We start from the raw sequence: 15,138 nt of genomic DNA, 5'->3' as shown, positions 1-15,138 counted from the left end.
CTATTGAGAAAGTAAGCAATTTGATATTCATTTATACATGTGAAGTCATGCAAAATATCTTTCCATATTAACTATGTTGCAAAAAAAAAAAAAGTAGTAAAAATAAAGTGAAAAAATATGTTTCAATTTGCACTCAGAATCCTTCAATTCTCTCTCTGAAACGAAGTCCCTTGGAATTATCATGGTCACTGCATCAATCAGAGTAGCTAAGTCTTTAATGGTTAAGCATTACAACATTGCCAACACGTACAGTGTTTTCCTGATTTTGTTCACTTTGATTAAAAAAAAAAAAAATCACATAAATCTTTACAGGTTTTTCTAAAAATCCTCATCATGTCTTATAACACAATTGCATCCCATCACAATTACATATCATAGTTTGTTCAACTATCATCCAATTAATAGGCATCCGGCCAATTTCCAAGTCTCTGCCACCACAAAAAAAACTCAAAAAACCTAGTCAACCCTTGATATTTACAGGTGTAACATTCCCAGTTTTGGTTATTCTGATAATTAAATGAGAATTTCTGAAGATTTGCAGTGTCTTGCCAAGAATGCAAATGATGTGTATAGGTAAAGAAAACAAAAAAAATTTTTTAATAAGCTATAATTCACTACCAGAAGTATACATATATACATTAATAAACAATTAAATCTTGTAAGAAATTACATTGCACTAAAAAACTATATGCTATGAACTGATGCTAAGTGAAATGAGCAGAACCAGGAGATCATTATATACCTCAACAACGATACTGTTTGAGGATGTATTCTGATGGAAGTGGATCTCTTCGATAAAGAGAGCTAACTCAGTTTCAATTGATCAAAGATGGATAGAAGCAGCTACACCCAAAGACAGAACACTGGGAAATGAATATAAACTGCTTGCATGTTTGTTTTTCTTCCCAGGTTATTTATACCCTCTGAATCCAATTCTCCCTGTGCAACAAGAAAACTGTTCAGTTCTGCACACATATATTGTATCTAGGATATACTGTAACCTATTCAACAAGTAAAGGACTGCTTGCCATCTGGGGGAGGGGGTGGAGGGAGGGAGGGGGAAAATCGGAACAGAATAATGCTATAAAAAATTACCTTGGCATGGATTCTGTCAATAAAAAGTTATTTAAAAAAAGAGAAAGAGAGAAAGAGAAAAGGGGGGGGGAGAGAGATTGTGGGAGCTATGACTTGTGACTCTCCTCCACTGAACTTGTGGAAAAAAAAATTCATAATATTCACCTATGGGATAGGAACACATTTATTATGAAATGTGTCGAATGCCCTGATAAGCACATTCTCAAGCTTTTCAAATATTTATTTGCGAACAAAGTACTTGAATGTTGGTATATAAAGGTGAATTACTGTACAACCAATAAAATCTTGCACTGCTGTTAAACCATCTGGGGAATTTTGAAGAGTGAATTAAATAGAGATTTTCTCAAGGTTAAAAAAAAAAAAACTATATGCTAAGTATTTTCTTTGGAAATGGCTCCTCTTCATTTTTCTACCATCATCTAAATTCACCTAATTTTTTCCCATAATGATCCTTGTATCTTGTGTTTTTTGTAGAAGGAAATTTGTAAAGCAGTTGTTACAGTTACACAAGTGGCTGTGAAGACTGATCTCTCTTATATGGAAACTGCAAGTTTTTATGGGTATGATGTGCTATTTTGCTTTGTATTATTAAATAAATATAATCAAAATTATTTATTATAGCTTTTTATTTACAAGATATATGCATGGGTAATTTTTCAGCATTGACAGTTGTAAAATCTTTTGTTCCAATTTTTCCCCTCCTTCCCTCACCCCCTTCCACAGATGGCAGGTTGACCAATACATGTTAAATATGTTAAAGTATATGTTAAAAATACAATATATGTTTACATATCCATAGTTATTTTGCTGCACAAAAAGAATCAGACTTCGAAATAGTGTACAATTAACCTGTAAAGAAAATCAAAACTGCAAGCAGAAAAAAATAGAGGGATTGGGAATTCTATGTAGTGGTTCACACTCATTTCCCCGAGTTCTTTCGCTGGGTGGAGCTGGTTCAATTTATTACTGTTCTATTGGAGCTGATTTGTTTCATCTCATTGTTGAAGAGGGCCATGTCCATCAGAATTGACATGATCAGAATTATTAAAAAAAAATAAAGGTTGGGGTAGGGCCTAGAGTTGTTTTTCATATTCATGGACTTCCTGCACCACTAATCCCCATAAATGTGAAGGGACATTTTTGCACATATAGGTTCTTCTATCTCTCTGATCTCTTTAGAACACAGATCTAACTGTCTTATTGTTTGGCGAAAGGAGATATATCCTTTTTATATCCTTTTATAGTTCCTGTGTTCTGCAAAATGGCTGGACTAATTCACAACTCCACCAATAATGTACCTGATGATTATTCCACATCCTTCCAGCATTTGTAATTTTCTTTTTCTGTTACAATAGCCAATCTGATAGATGTGAGATAGTACTGTCAAAATTGTTTTAATTTGCTTTTCTTTAATTACTAGTGATGTCGAGCATTTTTTTCATATGATAATGATTATCATACGATAGTTCAGATTTGTATTTCTGAAAACTGTGGGTCCATATCTTGTGATCATTTATCAGATGGGGGAATGGCTCTTATTTTTATAAATTTGGCTCAATTCCATATATATATTTGAGAAATGAGATAAAGCTTCCATTTAAAGAAGAGGCTCCAAATTTCTCACCTGTTATATTGCTTTTCTGTACTTCTCTTAAATGTTCTATCATGCCTTCTTCTACCCTCCTCCCACTGAATGTGTTGTTTCCCCTATTTGACAGTAAGCCACTAAGGGGAGGGACTGTCTTTTTAAAATATGTATTTATATCTCTTGTACTTAGTACAGTATCTGGAACATTAATAGATATTTAATAAATATTTCTTGAGTGAAAGTGGCATGTTACAGAGGTTTATTCGTGTATTTGTCATACCCTAAATAAATGCGGATCTTTCTGTTTTCAGGGCAGCTAGATGATATAGTGGGAAGAATCCAAATCAAATTAGGATTCAGATTACTAGCTATATATCTCTGGGCAAATCACTTAACTCTGTTTGCTTCAGTTTCCTCATCTATAAAATACACTGGAAAAGGAAATAAACCATTCCAATATCTTTGCCAAGAAAATCCCCAACAGGGTCATAATGAGTTGCTATGCTAAAATTTCTGTCAAAGCACAGGAAAATATAAAAAAGACTTTTTTTAAGGAGCAGCTAGATAATGCAGTGGATAGAGTGTTGGCCCTGAAGTCAGGACAATCTGAGTTCAAATACGACTTCAGACAGCTTCACACTTCCTAACTGTGTAATCCTGGACAAATCACTTTACCCCAATTGCCTCAGGGGAAAGAAAAAAAATGACTTTTCTTATTCCCTTTCCAAGGAGATCCTAGTTTTAAATATTTAAATATTATTCTTAAGTATAAAGATTCTTTGTCATAGACTCTTTCCACCTTCCTAACAACTCAAACTCCTCAAACCTCTCATCTAGTCACTCTATCTACTGTAAAAATAATTGACCTGATGACTTTTAACCCTTCCAGTTGAAGAAATGTAAAGTTTTCTGGGAATAGATACATCAACAAATTATATCCTATACAATTCTTATTAGTTTATATTACCTCCACTCTATCTAAACTTTGAGATAGAGTTTGGATACTCTGCATTGCAAGTTCTTCTTGATATAGATTTAGATATAGACACCACAGGGCAAGGGTCTTAACTTTTTACTACCCAGTATTTAGCTGCTATTCTGAGCTAATTCAGTAAATATTTGTCAAAAAGTATGGATACAACATGTCAGATGAAGACGATATCATGATAAAAGGACAAGTCTCTAGCTTGTCTTCTTATAATTCAGTAGAGAAATAATAAATACCCAATCAAATAATTAAATAAAAGAACTTGCCAACTGCATAAAAGTAGTCAAAACAAAATATTACTTGAAGAATGAAGAATAACTTTTGAGGTATGAGAAAGGAAAAAAGGAAGAGGTTAGATTTTATTAAAGAAGTAATACTAGAAGCTAAGTTAGTTGTCTGAGGATTTCAATAGTTGGAAATGAGGAAGAAAGACATCTAAACATAAGAAATGTCATGGTTAACAAAGTCAGGAAAAAATACAATGATCCGTAGGGGGGTTAGTAAGTAGTCACATTTAGCTGGCTCTTACGGTATATTGTTAGGTATAGCTTTAAAGCTAAAATGATACAATGGTACCAGAATTCATGACTCAATTGCCAGGCTGTATAGAGACTTTATTTGGTGAGTGATTGTTGTTGGTGTTCTTTGTCATTCATTCTCTTTTTTTTTTTTAAATTTTTATTTAATAATTACTTTATATTGACAACATTATCCCTTGCACTCGTTTCTTTTCCGATTTTTTTTTCCCCTCCCTCCCTCCACCCCCTCCCCTAGATGGCAAGCAGTCCTTTATATGTTGGATATGTTACAGTATATCCTAGATACAATATATGTTTGCAGAACCGAACAGTTCTCTTGTTGCATAGGGAGAATTGGATTCAGAAGGTATAAATAACCCGGGAAGAAAAACAAAAATGCAGATAGTTCACATTCGTTTCCCAGTGTTCGTTCTTTGGGTGTAGCTGCTTTTGTCCGTCATTTATCAATTGAAACTTAGTTAGGTCTCTTTGTCAAAGAAATCCACTTCCATCAAAATATGTCCTCATACAATATCGTTGTCGAAGTGTATAATGATCTCCTTGTTCTGCTCATTTCACTTAGCATCAGTTCATGTAAGTCTCGCCAGTCCTCTCTGTATTCATCCTGCTGGTCATTTCTTACAGAACAATAATATTCCATAACATTCATATACCACCATTTACCCAGCCATTCTCCAATTGATGGGCATCCATTCATTTTCCAGTTTCTAGCCACTACAAACAGGGCTGCTACAAACACTTTGGCACATACAGGTCCCTTTCCCTTCTTTAGTATTTCTTTGGGATATAAGCCCAATAGAAACACTGCTGGATCAAAGGGTATGCACAATTTGATAATTTTTGGGCATAATTCCAGATTGCTCTCCAGAATGGTTGGATTCGTTCACAACTCCACCAACAATGCATTAGTGTCCCAGTTTTCCCGCATCCCCTCCAACATTCATCATTATTTTTTCCTGTCATCTTAGCCAATCTGTCATTCATTCTCAAAGAGGAACATGGTCTCAGGGAGGTGATGCAGATGAACTGGGCTTAAGTGAAGGAGGGCTGGGCAAGAACACCTGCTTCACTTTATCCTCCAGAGCAGAGCCATCTGGATCCAGTGCCAGATATAGATCAGGAACACTGGAGACGGCCCTGGGTGCAATGGAAGTCCTAGAACTTTTTGAGCTAAGGTCTTTAACAGGTCTCAGTTTGACTGAGGCAAAGAATCTCCTCTTTCACCTAGTCAAAAAAAATTTTTTTTAATTGTGTATACACACACACACACACACACATAGGTACATATATATGTATATAAAAATCTGAGAGAAAACCCCCAGTGTTTCTGGCCAAAGCAGAAATGATAGCCATTCACATTCAATCTGCAGACCCAAACAGTGACCCAAATTGGGTGTGGCCTGGGATATTGGTGGTTAATCAACAAGATTCTAGAATGGTTTGGGTGACATGAACCCATGGAAGGGCTTTAAATCAAGTGAATCAAGAGTTGTGCATAATATATCAGCAACCTAAGAGATGGAGAGATTGAATAGGAGGTTATGCAGTAGTCTTAAATGGGAAGTAAGGTAATAAGGGCCTGGACTAGGATGTAGATAGTAGAAATAAGAAGAGATGGATGCAAAAAATGTAACATAGACAGAACTGACAAGTTTTTTTGGTCTATTTACACCTAACTTTTTGTTGAATGTAGTTTTTATTGCACTGTGATCTGAAAAGAAAGCATTTACTATGTCTGCCTTCCTGCATTTAATTTTGAGGTCTTTATGTCCTGATATATGTATAGGTTCCATGAACTGCTGAGAAGAAAGTATACTCCTTTCTGTCACCATCAGAACTGACAAGTCTTGGTAATCAATTAGATGTAGGAGGTGAAAAGGGAAAAATGAAAAATAGCCTGGGGATCTGAGCAGAGTAACTAAATGAATGGGCATGACTTCTAACAAAAATAGATAAGTCAGGGAGAAAAGTTTTTAAGGAACACTAATAAGGCAAGGTGAGTGATTCAATTATTTCCAATGATAGAGATACTAAATTACAATTTATTGTTCGTATGATAAATAAAAACTGATTATATATGTACATATACAGTAATATTAAAATAATTTTTCAATATTATTTATGTGTAAAAATAAATTTTTGTAATGAGCTGAGGCTTGAGTTGATGCACTGAGGTCCCAAGCACATGAGGCTAAATAGTAATTGGACCATACTCTATTAATATATATGCTTGGAGAAAGAGTGGCCCCCGCCCACTCTTTGTGCAAGTCCTGATGTGTTGTATAGGAAATGACGTTTTTGGTGGGGGGAGGCAGGGGAGTAGAAAGGAAAGCAAAAAGAGAGACTGCTGGCTGGCTGGCATCTTGTCACAGCTGCTTACATTGCTATTGCGACCGCCCTTCAGCTCCAATCCCCCTCTGCTAACTGGCTTCCTGTCCCAGCTGCCCATATTGCTATGGCAATACTTCTTCACCTCTACTGAGAATAAAGATTGAATATTTTTCCCTTAACCTGAATTCCTGACTGCAGCTGATTTTAATTACGCAGTCATCACAACTTTCTGATAGAAATTTTTTTAAAGGATGTGGGAATCCTCAAACTTTAAGGTACAGAGAAGTAATTACATGGTTCTATTTTATATTACTCTAACCATCATTTTTTATTTAACCCATTAAAATATTCAACTGATATTTTATAGGATAATAGCAATTAGAAAATTAATGTGACCCTTTAAAGTTTCTAAGCCACTTTAAATACATTATCTCATTTGATCCCCTTACTACTAGAAGAGGTGGTTGCTATTAGATATTACTTCCATTTTGCAGATAAGGAAAAGGAAACTCAGGGAGGAAAAGTGATGTATCCATAGTCATACGGTTGAGGTGGCAGAAGGGGAAAATCAAAGCCAGACATTTCCTTATACGCCACTACCTACTAATGCTTTAATAGAAATAATTCAAAAATTTAAGTGGATTTTTAAAAATCTTTATTTCTTCAACAAAAGCTTTAAGAAACATCAAAAAGTTTTTGACCAATCAAGCCATTCTCCAACTGATAAATGGTCAAAGGATATGAACACACAATTCTCAAACGAAAAAATTGAAACTATTTCTAGCCATATAAAAAGATGCTCCAAGTCATTATTAATCAGATAAATGCAAATTAAGATTTACATTTCTGAGATACCACTCTGAGATACTACTACACACTTGTCAGATTGGCTTGAATGACAGGGAAAGATAATGTGGAATGTTGGAGGGAATGTGGGAAAACTGGGACGCTGATACATTGTTGCTGGAATTGTGAATACATCCAGCCATTCTGGAGAGTGATTTGGAACTATGCTCAAAAAGTTATCAAATTGTGCATATACCCTTTGATCCAATAGTGTTACTACTGGGCTCATATCCCAAAGAGATTTTAAAGAAGGGAAAGGGACCTGTATGTGCAAGAATGTTTGTGGCAACCCTCTGTGTGTGGCCAGAAACTGGAAACAGAGTGGATGCCCATCAATTGGAGAATGGTTGAGTAAATTGTGGTATATGAACGTTATAGAATATTATTGTTCTGTAAGAAATGATCAGAGGGGTGATTTCAAAAAGGCCTGAAGAGACTTGCATGAACTGATGCTGAGTAAAATGAGCAGGATCAGGAGATCATCACATACTTCAAACAACAATACTATATGATGATCAATTCTGATGGATGTGGCCCTCTTCAACAATGTGATGAACCAAATCAGTTTCAATAGAACAGTAATGAATTAAACCAGCTACACCAAGCGAAAGAACTCTGGGAGATGACTATTAAGTACTACATGGAATTCCCAATCCCTCTATTTTTGTCCACCTGCATTTTTTATTTCCTTCAACAGGGTAATAGTACACTATTTCAAAGTCCGATTCATTTTGTACAGCAAAATAACTATGGACATTTATACATATATTGTATTTAACTTATACATTAACATATTTTAGATGTATTGGTCAACCTGTCATCTGGGGGAAGCAGTGGAAGAAAGGAGAGGAAAAATTGGAACAAAAGGTTTTGCAGTTATGAATGCTGAAAAATTACCCATGCATATATCTTGTAAAGAAAAACCTATAATAAAAAAAAAGGTTTTGACCAGAGTTAACATATAAAAGGGTTAGGATAAGGGAGAATTTAATTTTTTCAGGAATGCTTTCATTTAGCAGTATGGGATATGGAGGAAATGATAAGGAATAGAACTTTGCTAACTAACTTCTACTTTATAGGGGAAGAGGGTTTGACTTCCCTATTCTTCCAACACTAATAGTAGTTTCCCATTCATTTATATGGTAAAGCTTAGAAATGAACTAATAGCATCAACAAGTCTAGGAATCACTTTTGTAGATAATGAGAAGTTACTGAAAGTTTTTTAAGCATTTCTAATAAATCATTCCTAATGATTTTTGAGGACTTTCTTTGCAGTATTTGCTGATGTTTATATAAAAGTTGAGCAATGTATTATTTATTATTAAGTTCTTTTGATTGAACTTTTGTAACAAAATAACTATATAGAAAGGGTCTAATGTAAATCATGAATGACAAACATTCCTGTTGCCAAAAAAATTTCCCAAGAAATTTCCAAAGTTAAAACAAAAATTTTTCAAACACCTATACAAATTTAAAAGACCCATTACTAAATTGTCATCTCACCACAACATTCATTAATTTAAGCTTTCTATTTTTTAAAAATCACACATGCTTCAGGATTAGGAACAAAGGTGGTTCAGTTTGGATTGGATCCCACATTCTTCTGCAATATCTTGATTAAAGCTGAAAGAAAAAATGAATCACGGGATTTTGGTGCTATCAAGAGATCTTAGAGGTAAATCAAGTGATCCTAATCTTTTCTAGAGCATGAATCACATCTACTAAAAGCAGGTTACTTAACAAAAGACATTAAAGAATCATGAAATAGTGAAGAAGTCTTCTTCTCTTTCATCCCTTCTTTCCTGAGAGGATGGATCCATGTAACCTCTCAAAGATCACCAAAATCTCAATAATTTGTCCAGAAAAAAATCTCTTTCCTATTCTTTAATTCACTTTTCAAAAATTCTTTGTTAAGCATTGGTGGATTATCATCATAAAAGGCTCACATCAATATAGTTAGTAATTTAAGGTTTATAAAGCACTTTAACATATCTTCACTTGAGTCTTACAACAACTCTGGGAAACAGGTGTTTGTGATACCCCCATGTAACAGATAAGGCCCAGAATCACATGAAAAGTGTCTTAAGGGATTCTTCCTGGATCTAAAACTATTGAGTCTACACATAAAATTGTCTCTTAGAACAAAGGTGTCAAACTCAGGATGAGTACACCAGAATCAAATTAAAATGTAACTGGGAACAGATAAGTAATAAAAGAATATGAACAATTCTCAAAAGAAGATTTGCAAACTATTCACAATCACATGAAAGAATGCTCCACAATCACTAATAAGAAAAGCAAATCAAAACAACCTTAAGGTTTTGCATCAACTGATTAGCAAAATTTTTTTTAAAAATAGCAAAAGTCAATGTTAGAAGGATTGTAAGGTGAGAGACATGCTATTATGTTGTGGGTAGAACTGTGATATGATACAATCATTCTACAAAGTACTTTGGAATTATTTAAATAAAGTGTCTGAATGTGGCTCATTTCAAAGAAGTTATCAACAAGAAAGTTCCTATAAGTACCAAAATATTTATAGCAGCACTTTTTTGTGATATATCAAAGAACTAGAAATAAAATTGATGCTCAACAATTGGGGAATGGCAAACAAATTGAGTTATATTCATGTAATGAAGTATTCCTGAGCTCTAAGAATGAAGTATATGATAAATATAGAAAAGCATGGAAAGATCTATGAGCTGATAAAGAATTAAGCAGAGCCAAGAAAATAATGTATATGATAATTACAAAAATCCTGAATATGGAAAAACTAGATAGCAGCAAAAAAAAAAAAAATTAAAAGGGAATGCAACAAAATTATAAAAATCAAACAACACTTAAATGGAAGGATACCCCCACCACTGCAAAATAAATAAATAAAAGTAATGCAACAAAATTATAAAAATCAAGCAAGACTTAAATGAAGAGATATGTAAGGACACCCCCAACCCACCCCTTCATGGAGAAGGGATGGACACAAGTGTTATACACAATATCTATTTTTGGAGTTTTTCAAGGTATTTATTAGTTGGGCTGGGTTTTTTTTTTTCTCTCTAAAAAAACACTGCATGTCATATGAGATGACCCTCTAGGAAGGATACTTGAGACAGCTATGATGATTTAAGAAACAAAACACTAATAAAAATTATGAAAAAACAAAAATGTAATTGGAAAATATTTACCAAAATAAATAAAAATACAACACAAAATCAATAATATTAATTTATGGCTTTTTAGGTCAACATACAGCCTTGCAACATGCAGGATTCATGGAATTTCTATTTGAGAGTGACACTACTGTTCTGATCCTACCCAGACTCTATTTTCAAGTAGTTTACAATAGCACAAGAAACAAGGAAAAGTATAAACAAATACCAAGTAGAGATTCAGGCAAAGTGGTAGAAGATGAAAATGTGAACTAGGATGGTTCAGTAGGCGTAGAAAGAAGGGGAAAAAATGAAATATTGGAGAGACAAAGTCAACAGCATTTAGACAAGATCAATGGCAAGAACAAGGATTTTGTTCTTATTTTAAATTTATTTTTATACTATTATTAAACCATTATGTAAGAAATAAAAAGTTACTCTTCAACATAGAAGCAAGCCAATCTGTAAATATTTATCAAATATCTAATGTATACAAAAGCCCTCTGTTGGGTTTTATTAAAAATACAGGGATATAAGTCATCCTTGCCCAAGAGGAGCGTACAATCTAATTGAGTAAGCTATAACATACACACAAAAACATACACATACAAACATAATTTAAACACAATTTATGCCTTAAAATTTAATTTTAATTTATAATTTGATAAATAGATATGAGACAAATAATTCCCATCTCAATGTTATTTTTCAACTTAGAGAAAATATAAACGACTATCTTATCAAAGACTTACCAATGATCTGAAGTTGTGATTTCATGGTCAATCCCCCCACAGACCCTGACCGTGAACTACTGCCAGACATGCCACCAACTGGACTATGGACCTAGATGTGGCAAAGGAGACATTTTAAATATCATCATACACAATCTCATTTTAATAAAAAGCATCATAAAAACAGCAACAAGGCTATTCTCCATGTCCTAGCAGGTAACCTAGTTATTAAACTATTCTTTGCTGATCTAGTTATAATTAATTATATTAAATGAAAAAATCTACAAAATAGTTTCCTTTACAAGACCTCATTCATATAATAGGGGATTTCTTCATCAAAGATGTTTTGGAATGGAATAACTTACAGGCCTACCCAGGCTAATTCTTCAAATAGTACCTCCAAAAAATGACATTAAGTGTAATAATGTAAGAGTAAATTCAAGTGACTTAGTAGCAAGTAGGGCTCTAGTACTAGCTTGGGTTGTGGTTAATCATCCAATTTGCATCTTCAATAATCATTTAAACTATTTTCAGAAGGATCCCATTATAACATGTTAATGTTATTAAAAAATAACATTGGGTTGAGGCAACATTACATATGGTACACCTGTACCTGAATACAATATAAGATGTTCTCTAAACAACATATTTTACAAAAGTTTGAATGGAGAAAGGGATGAGTACTTTCTCTGAGAACTATAAAGACACTGAAAGCAGATGATTTATAAAGTGGAAGAAGGGGAAAATGGTTAAGCTAGGGTCCATTAGCAGTAATAGAAAACTAAGCAGTTGATCTTATAAACAGCAACCCTGGCTGCTCACTTTAGCCAGAACTCTGGAGAAATATACTTGAAAGAAGTGTAGTTGAAACAAGGTGTTAACTCAGAGAACTGATGAGACAATGGTTATCTAGTTTACATATTCTTAGTACTTAGCATGGTAATGTAATAGTTCTCTAGTTAGCACATATTCAGTAAGCTGTAATGATGTAATTTTAATAGGATATATAAGAACTGGGGACAGGAAGTCAGACTGAAATCAGACTGGCAGACTGCTGGAGGAGACTGGGTCAGACTATGACAGACACAGACTGTGTAAGAGATAATAAAGACTTTGGACTCTATTCTTGTCCATTCTCATGGTGTCTACCGTGCTGAGACCAAGGTCCTTCCGAAGGACCTCCAGGAAGCTAGCCCGAACATTACAATTTCCATTTTCCATTATATGTGAATGAAACAATTTTTAGTTTAGTCTAAAATGAAATCCTACTATACGATCAATAATTCATTTTGTCTTAAGTGAAAGATTCATTTACTCAGTGAGCACTCATTGAGCACCTAACACTGTGCAACATATGACACTAAATCTTAGGAGAGATAAAAGTTTAAAGCACAGTCCCTTGTCTTCAGAGTTACATTTTAGAGGGAAAACAAGACACTAATATTTTATAATGCATGTCATGTGCGATAAGCACATTAGAGATTTCTAAAATAGAATGCTATTTCTAAGAAATCCAAGATGGAAAGTTATTTCTTACAGAATGGATGAGAGGAAAAAGTGCAACTTAAGTAGGAATTCTAAAGCAGGAGTTGGAACTCCATAGACAAAAAGGAGCAAGAAAGGAACGTTAAGCATAAAGAATAGCAAAGGCATCAATATGAGCAAGTATGGCTGTTTGTAAATCAGAGAATAATCCAATTTAATTGAAGCAAAGAATATATAATTTAGACCACTCACTGAAAGACAAATACTGAAGCTTAAGTATTTTGACCACAAAACAAAAAGAAAATACTCACTGGAAAAGCCCCTGATCTTGTGAAATATTGAAAGCAAATGGAGAAGGGGACAGTAAAAGATGAGATGGATAGATAGGATCATGGAAGTAACAAATATGAGCTTGAATATGGTCCAGGAGATAGTATAAAAACGATGTAAACTGTGTCCCCTTTAATCTTTGGCGGGGGGAGGGAAGGGGGGGGGGAGCCGATGTAAATTGTGTCCCTTTAATCTGTGGGGGCAAGAGTTGGAAAGGCCCTGATGTAAACCGTGGGAGAAAGGTGATCTTGAGTCTCAAACTCTGGGAGGGACACACTCTATAAGGGAAACTCCCAGATAAGTAATCTCATTTAATTGGAAATTTTAGCCTGGGACATAATCACTGCCCTCTATTGAATCCAAAAATTAGTTCTTAATCTCCCCAGCCTCTAATCTTAGAAGGCTAATAAAGACAACTCTGAACTCCAAATCTTTGCTAATGCCCTTCTGGATTTAGCCTGCTGGGTCTTTCTCAGTGTAAACCTTTGCAGAAGTCCTAACAGGATTTTGCCTACTGATGAAGATATTTTCTTCCCAGTGTAAAACCCATCTTTGCAATAGCCCTAACAGGATCTTGCCAGCTAAGAAAGCTGTCTTCTTTGCATAGTCTTTTCTTAGTGTAAATAAACCCATTCTTTGCCACAAACCTCAGGTCTGTATTTATTGGGATTTGCAACTTCTTTCACAAAACCTGGCACAAGCCAACGGGGACCCCACTGTTATTAGGGGATCTCTCAACTCTCAATTCTCACCCCTCAACAGAAGAGCCTGATGTGCCATGGGTCTAAGGCAGGGGTCCTAAAACTTTTTAAACAGGGGGCCAATTCACTGTCCCTCAGACTGTTGGAGGGCCGGACTATAGTAAAAACAAAAACTTTGTTTTGTGGGCCTTTAAATAAAGAAACTTCATAGCCCTGGGTGAGGGGGATAAACGTCTTCAGCTGCCGCATCTGGCCCACGGGCCGTAATTTGAGGAACCCTGGTCTAAGGGGTCATGAAGAATCAAACATAATTGAAAGAAAGAATGAAAAAAGAGTATATAAAGCAAAATAACATAAAGACTGGTAGAGTATATTGGTACCAGAATAAAATGAATATCAAGCAAAGGAATTCCAAAATAATCATCATCCAATTTAAAGCCCATAAAGGTTTCTGAGAAAAGACATGATCAAATCTATGCATAAGTAAGATTAGTGCAGAAGTATACAAAGGATTATATATATATATATATATAAAATTTAGAGGAGATTGAGGACAGAGGCTGGAAAATTTGTTAGAAGGTTTTTATAATAGTCTGACAAATGTTAATAAGCACCTATTCTAGGATACTTTCAGTAGGAATAGAGAGAAAAGAACAAAATACTATGGACACAGACTTGGCAGACCTTTGGAACTGAAAAGCCATATTTACTAATTTTATTTCTCACCTCATTCTCACTCCTCTGTCCCTAATTACTTTCTGGACTTCAAAATCATGGTTCTACTCTTCTGTTTTATCCAGGAATTTCCTTCAGCACCTGGGTCCTCCTTGCCCTGGAACATGCTATATTACTCCTGTGATTTTCCTACTTTTCTTTTCCTATCTTGTTCCTGACTTTCTAGACTTCAAAATAATGTACTAGAAACCTTTATTATCCTTGTCCCCCATTTCTTCTCCCTTTTCTGTTGACTGATAAATAGAAGCAATTATCATTTTATAAAAAACTAGTTATTTCTAAATATGAAAATATAAGGGACCCATTTTGCCATGATCAAATTTGATATATTTACTCTTACCTCATCTAAATTAGCACAGTTAATTTTGTGATAGTACACTAAAATAAGGCTTTGTATCTAATAATCTTTATTATGTTTTGACTACTGATGAATGATAAATTTTCTGGTTTATGCGAGTGATACACAAATTTTATTTCAGTTCATAATATAGCTGTGTCACATGGGACTGGCAAAGAATTGGAAATTGAGAGTATGGCCAACAACTGGGGAACAGCTGAATGGGCTGTCATATATGACAGTGACAGAATAACTATCATGAGATAAATGATCAGAAGTATGG

At 34.5% G+C, this 15,138-nt stretch overlaps 1 protein-coding gene across 6 annotated transcripts in view; it reads right to left on the bottom strand.

The window, feature by feature from the left end:
* ITCH (itchy E3 ubiquitin protein ligase) overlaps nucleotides 1-15,138 on the bottom strand; it is a 154,392-nt gene that overhangs the window by 95,827 nt on the left and 43,427 nt on the right. For all 6 annotated transcript variants that reach the window (XM_051979154.1, XM_051979152.1, XM_051979153.1 and 3 more), the window contains one exon: nucleotides 11,289-11,379. In XM_051979154.1, coding sequence (XP_051835114.1) covers nucleotides 11,289-11,358 — 70 coding nt within the window. In that variant the 5' untranslated portion in view covers nucleotides 11,359-11,379. The remainder of the gene's footprint in view (nucleotides 1-11,288; nucleotides 11,380-15,138) is intronic.

This window comes from Antechinus flavipes, chromosome 2 (assembly GCF_016432865.1).
Source record: "Antechinus flavipes isolate AdamAnt ecotype Samford, QLD, Australia chromosome 2, AdamAnt_v2, whole genome shotgun sequence".
Lineage (NCBI taxonomy): Eukaryota > Metazoa > Chordata > Mammalia > Dasyuromorphia > Dasyuridae > Antechinus > Antechinus flavipes.
This window is presented reverse-complemented; position numbering and strand designations above follow the sequence as displayed.